The 6,688-nt window shown below is 47.9% G+C and overlaps 1 protein-coding gene across 1 annotated transcript in view; it reads right to left on the bottom strand.

The window, feature by feature from the left end:
• Positions 1 to 4,817: 4,817 nt before the first annotated feature.
• Positions 4,818 to 6,688, bottom strand: part of MOB3B (MOB kinase activator 3B) — a 187,239-nt gene continuing 185,368 nt past the window's right edge. The window contains exon 4 of the mRNA XM_054727336.1: positions 4,818 to 6,475. Within this exon, the coding sequence (XP_054583311.1) occupies positions 6,446 to 6,475 (30 nt within the window). The 3' untranslated portion in view covers positions 4,818 to 6,445. The remainder of the gene's footprint in view (positions 6,476 to 6,688) is intronic.

The following is a 6,688-nucleotide window of genomic DNA, read 5'->3' as shown; positions in this document are numbered from 1 at the left end:
CTAACCACTCCCATGCCAGCCTGTTTGCCCCCAACTTCCCTCCTCTGCCGGCCTGGTCACCCCTAACTGCCCTCTCCTGCAGGGTTGATCACCTCCAACTGCCCTCCCTTGCAGGCCTGGTCCTTCTCAACTGCCCTCCCTTGCAGGTTGGGTGCCTCCCAACTGCCCTCTCCTGCTGGCCATCTTGTGGTGGCCATCTTGTGTCCACATGGGGGCAGGATCTTTGACCACATGGGGGCAGCTATATTGTGTGTTGCAATGATGATCAATCTGTATATTACTCTTTTATTAGATAGGATAGAGGCCTGGTACAGGGGTGGGGGCCAGCTAGTTTGCCCTGAAGGGTGTCCCAGATCAGGTGGGGGTTCCCTTGGGGTGTGGAGTGGCCTGAGCGAGGGGCCTGTGGTGGTTTGCAGGCAGGCCACGCCCCCTGGCAACGCAAGCAGAGGCCCTGGTATCTGGAATTTATTTTCCTTCTACAATTGAAACTTTGTAGCCTGGAGCGGAGCCAAGCCTGGGGCTCCCTCCGAGGCCGATAGCCATTTGTGTTGGGGTTATAATTGAAACTTTGTTGCCTTAAGCGGGTGGGCCCGGCCAGCTTTGCTTCCCCAGTTGCTGGCGGCAACCCTGGCCTGCTCTCTCAAGCTCCATTCTGCCGCCATTTGTTTGAATTTGTTTACCTTCTATAATTGAAACTTTGTAGCTTGAGTGGAGGCTTAGGCCTGGCAAGGGCAGGCGGAAAGCTTGGCTTCCTCTGATACCTAGGAAACCTTGCTCTCTGTGGCTGTAGCCATCTTGGTTTGGGTTAATTTGCATGCTCGCTCTGATTGGATGGTGGGCGTGGCTTGTGGGCGTGGCTTGTGGGTGTGTTGGAGGTATGGTCAATTTGCATATTTGTCTATTATTAGATAGGATTGCTTTTAATTAATCTCTCTGATAGCAGACCTTAATTAGGTACCTATTTGCTAGTCATTCATTCACTTATTCATTCATCAAGGGTCCATTGAGCATCTGTGTGCCAGACACTCTCTTCTAGATGCTTGGGATACATCAATGAACAAATAGACAGATCCCCAGTGTCATGGAGTTTATATTTTTAATGGAAAGAGACAATAAACAAAAGCCTAGTAAATAAATTAGACTATATAATAAAAGCCTAATATGCTAAGTGTTCATTCAACCAAAGCATAATATGCTAATGATATGCTAAGGTTGCTCAACCACTTGTTATGACGTGCACTGACCACCAGGGGGCAGATGCTCCAACCAGTAGGTTAGCTTGCTCCTGGGGTCTGGCCGATTGGGACTGAGCGAGATGGGCCGGACATGCCCTGGAGCCTTCCTATAATCCCTCCCTGGCTGGCCAACCTACTGTGTCCCTCCCCGGCTGGTGGGGTCCCTTGGTTTGGCCTGCATCTTCTTGCAATCCAGGACCCCTCAGGGGATGTCAGAGAGCCAGTTTCGGCCCAATCCTGAAGGCCAGGCCGAGGGACCCCACTGGTGCACAAATTCGTGTACTGGGCCTGTCGTATAATATAAATGCTAGGGGAAATATAAATTTGAGCACAGAAAGGGGGCTTGTGTGTCCTTTTGGGAAGATGCAATAATCAGAAACTTTACTGAGGTAACATTTAAGCAAAAACTTCAAGCAGAAGGAGTTAGCCCCGAGGCCATCTGGGGGAAGAGCATCCAGTCAGGGGAACAGCCAATGCAAGGCCATAAAGATGATTGTGCCTAGTGTGTGTGAGGCCAGCAAGGAGGCTGGGGGAGGGAGGCCTGGGATGGAGGGATAAAGGGGGAGCTGAAGCTTTTAATCTGAGCATAGAGAGTAGCATTGCAGGGTTTTGAGCAGAGAAGGGGCTATGCTCTCATCCACAGATAGGGTAGGGGTGGGCAGCCGGTTCCTCACTTCCAGCCAATGTTAACAAGCCTCAGCAACTTCCCCAAAGCTTCCCCTTAACCACAGACTCCTGGGGGCCAAATGCCTCTGCTGTACCTCCATGGGATTATACTTCTGACTGAGAAAAGCCCAACTGAAGTCATTAGCCTTTAGACAAACAAACAAGTCACAATTTATGAATTTTCCAAATGCTGCTGCCTCTTGTGGGAGTCAGTCAGCATGAATTTTGTACAAATCCATCATTGTAGATGCATAATATGCACAATCATGGAGAACAGGTATCTGGAATATTGTTTCTGAGTTAATAACAGAGGATTCTGTTGGTATCTTTTCCCGCTATGTTCTATGTATTTCTTGAAGATGCTTAGACTCTTATCCTTTGCTGATTTGATAATATGTGAGGTCATGTCTCAGTCGTATGATATGATTTCCTCTGGAGCAGATGTTCAGCTTAATTGAATGTGAGGTAATACAGTTAGAAAATCAATCAAAGTTTAGCTAGATTGAATTCAATTTCCTCATTTAATATTAATTTATTGTACCGGGAATTTTTGCTTGTTTTTTGTTATCACAAAAACTCAGATGAACGCTGCATTAAAATAATGAGAAATTTCAATTAAAGTAAGGTATTCTGCTAAAATCTACTTCACAATGAAGAAGGCAAGTCAGAGAAAATGTATTATTGTTATAGTATATGATGCTACCATTGCTTTTCAGTGACATTTATCATTTTAGTCAGTGTGGCAATGAAGTTTGCTTGGACACAGAGCTGAGAAGTCAGGATAATTGAAAGATTGGATAGATTGGATGATCAGCTCAATTTCTATGGGAAGTAAATGTCTCAATTTTTGCTGTTGCAGGCCCACTGCAAGATGAAGAAATAAATTGAGCACACACAGAGAAAAGGACAGAATAGATGATGGTTACATGTCCTTTATTGTTGACATTTGGATTCCCAAGCTCACACAGAATTGATTTCATAAATGTCCTTTCGCTTTATCTTGCTTTTCTAATTGATTTAATTGTGTAGGCTTGTATTTTCAAACCCTTAATTTAATCACAAATTGAACTAAAAATTAATCATTTTTCTGATGCAATTAGAAAAGATACTGGAAACTTTGAAATTAGAACACTAAAAGCTAGCAAAACAGCTTAATTGTCAGACTAGAATTGGACTCTTCCCTCTAAATTACAAAAATTCTTATTTACTCATTGAAAACTTCTTACCCAGAATTAATAAGTACCCAGAAAGAAATAGCCTGTTGTAAAGAGGTGTGCTTTTTTGTTTGTTTTGTTTTATTGTTGATATATTTTTTAAAGCAGGGGAAAAAATCTATTCTTTCCAAAACACACTTTGTTTGGATAATTCTAAGAGAATCATCTCCTTCATCAAGGACCAAAACGGTCCAAGAACAAATGACAACAGGATTACCCAAGGGACACATCTGACCCCTTTGTGCACGCTCCTCTGAGACGTGGCCATGCCTTTCCCACGGTGTTTCTTCCCTCACAGCGCGATGCTCAAGGGGTGTGGGTGTGATGTAAGGCGAGGGGCCACAGGAAGTGCTGTGCTCCCACTGGTGACCAGATTGATGGACTGGCGTAAATCACCACAAAACGGTGAGAACTCCATCCAAGTCCCTTACTACTCTGCCAATTAAAGAGGGGTTTAAAACAAGCAAAACTCAGAAGATACATCAAAATGGTTGAATTTATATTTATATAGATGATGATTTAGTGTGGGCAAACAGAACAGAGATTTTATAAATGTATAAAAATCAAACCAGGTTTTAACCAAGGCACAATATAGTTTGTAGGAAACATGCAATGATTTTTTACATGTTCACTCTGGGTTCCATCCTAACGCACAGTGACATGGAGAGCTTTGGGAAGGCTTCACGATGGACTCCAGAACTCTTAGCAAGGAGCAACAGACTTCCGCGAGAATTCTGCCCATGAGAGATGGCTAAGGGAAAAAAGGCTGAAGGGCCATTGGTAATGGTCTTCAAATATGAATGGGTATGCAGACAAAGTTCTCATCTGTTATGTTTTTACTGATTCTATGTAGCCTTTGGATCTTTCTTAATGTAGGGACAAGTGATAAAGTATTTTAAAGTTTTATGATGTCTGCAGTGTCTTTTGACATGGTTCATCAATAAGAATGAATATTTACAGAGAGGGAAAGAAAATATGGAAATGTTAACAACTGAAAAAATGTTAACAATTGATTCCTGTGACTGAACGGTCTATGGATGTTCATTATAATCTTTCCTTTCTGAAGCTTCACAGAAAGAAAAAAGAGTGGCGACATGTATAATTCGATGAAAACAGAGTGGGAGATGGAGAGCCAGCAGGTTCGGAGGAAGAAGCCAGGTGTCAGTCGTGGACCCAGAGCGAGGGGTGCCTGAGGAGCTAGCTGCCTGAGCTCAGGTCCTCCGTGTACAATGGCTGTACTTGTGAGGTGGTCGGGCCAAAAAGATAAAACACAAAACAAAAGCCCTCCTGTAATGATTTTCTTTAGAATTTGCCAAACAAGGTTCTGTGGGAATAAAAATACTCTGTAATTAAAAATAAGAGCTGTGCGCCAGCGCTTATCCTAGAGGAGCTGATTAGTGCAATTAGCAGTATAACCAGGGGGAATCTGTTCCACGGAGTTGGAAAAAATATTTGGATTTGTAAATTGAATGGAAATTTCAGACGCACCAACAGTGAACAGAAATAACCTTAACAGGAATTAATAACGAATGTCTCCAGAGTCCAGCCTCCTATGTGACTGAGATGCAGGAACGCGGTCCATTTTCAAAGCCGAGCCCCCGTGGCTGTCCCAGGTGCAGGCTTCCGAGCTCCTCCGAGGCCATTCTCCGCCCCGGCGCGCATCCCACGGCACGCGCTGTGTGTGGTCCTGCAGGGGCTCTTGTTCCCGTTTCTCTGGATCTTCAAACAAAGCTAAACCACCTCTGCCGGTCTCTCACACATAAAGGGGCAGTGATGTTTGCTGACCAGAGCACAACCATACGGAGAGAGGTAGCGGCATTTGGATTCCATGAGACAACGTGGACGAGAGCAAAGTCAGGGGTGGGCTGGGTCCGTGCAGAACGCCACCGAGCCCAGACAGTCAGCCCTTGCTTGGTCTGGACCAAGAACGAGTTCACGCTCTTGGGCCCTTGCGGCCGCCCCAAGTGGCTTTACCACGTTATGTATAATGAAACAGAAACCAGAGTGGTTTAGTTCTCCTTTAATCGGTACTACATTACAATGCACTAATACATTCGTGTCTACTTCCCTCCACCGACGGCCATTAAGCCATATTCAAATGCTCACTGGAAGTGTAATTACCACCGAGTCACAGGCTTCTGGGCCTCGCTGCGTGGTGAGTGGATCAGGGAAGTGAAACTCACCTGGTTCCAACAGGCAGGAAGCTGCACAGGGCGGCTCTCCTCCCCACTGGAATGGAAAACTCGGGCAGGGTGGCAGAAGGAAGGGCGCAGCCGCTCCACGGTTACCTGGGCCACTGTGGCACAATCATTGGGGCAGAAGTGAACTTCAGGCCATCATGTAATACAGCAGAGGCAGGAGAGTGTGGAGGGAGAGGAAGCGAGCGTGGCCGGGCCCAGAAGCTCAGAGGGCCGGCCGGGAAGGTCACAAGGCAGTGCCCCGGAGTCTGAGCTCCCGGCACCAACAGCCCATTGTACTTTGGTTTTTTTCCGCTGCAATTTGGTATTACGCAGCGACAGCCACGACTCCCCGCTTCCCTCCCCAGTGAAGAACAAACACGGCACTAATCTGGCTCAGGGCTTCTGCGGACCATCCCTGGTCATTGAACTCCCTCCCGCTCCCCTCTTCTGGGAAACAGGACAACACATCGTGAGTGGAAGAAACAAGGAAGGGCGTGGTTATAAAACACATTCGGTTCAGGGTGAGCAGGTGACCGGAAACCAGGCTCTTCCCTGCAGGTAAGTGTGCAGACCCTGCTGGGGGCAGAGACGGCCCCCCGCGGAGTGTCCCTGATACACTGCCTGTTGGGGAAAAGGTGTGGATGCTGCCGGGGACCTCGGGTCTCCAGCCCCACAGCCCTGCGCACAGTCAGACCACAGGAGCAGGGCGGGAGTTTGCAGGGACCCGAATGGGAGGAAGGCTTGTTTTGGACAGACTCGCAGGGCATCCAGAGATCCGAATGCACCCGGGACTTAGAAAACACGCACAGAAAAGTCGGCCGGCGGACAAGACAGAGGGGGGGAAGCACACACAGTGTCTCAGTCTCACAACCCGAATCGGCCCAGCGTGGGCGCGGAGGCTCCCTGCGGACAGGGGGTGGGGGTCCTTCTCTCGCGCCGCGGGCGGCCAGGTCCACAGGGCGAGGCTAGCAGCACTCAGGGTTAAGACGCAGGAAGTGAGGGGCAGGTCTCTGGGGAGTCACCCCGGTTTCCACCTCGCCGGCTCCTGGAAGTCCGAGCGCCATCTCAGCCGAGGTCGCCTCCCGCCCACCTGGGCCTCCAGCAGCGAGCAGAGCAGCGTCCCTCTTTCTTCCGCAGGGGAGGGTGGGCGCTAGTGACACATCCGGCTGGTCATCTCCTTCTGGAAAGCAGGGAGAAGGACGGTTAGGGAACTGAGAGCAGGGCAGTGGCTTGTGGAAGGGTCTGACATGCCCTGTGACCTCTGGAGCCTTTGAGCAAGACGCTGCAAGCATGGCCCAGGAATAAGGCTTCGCTTGCAGATGTCTTCTGTTTCGTGTTTTGTTTGTTTGTTTTGTTTTTTAAATCAAAGCATTTTTAAAAAAATATTATTCTG

Source organism: Eptesicus fuscus, chromosome 15, assembly GCF_027574615.1.
Source record: "Eptesicus fuscus isolate TK198812 chromosome 15, DD_ASM_mEF_20220401, whole genome shotgun sequence".
Classification (NCBI taxonomy): domain Eukaryota; kingdom Metazoa; phylum Chordata; class Mammalia; order Chiroptera; family Vespertilionidae; genus Eptesicus; species Eptesicus fuscus.
This window is presented reverse-complemented; position numbering and strand designations above follow the sequence as displayed.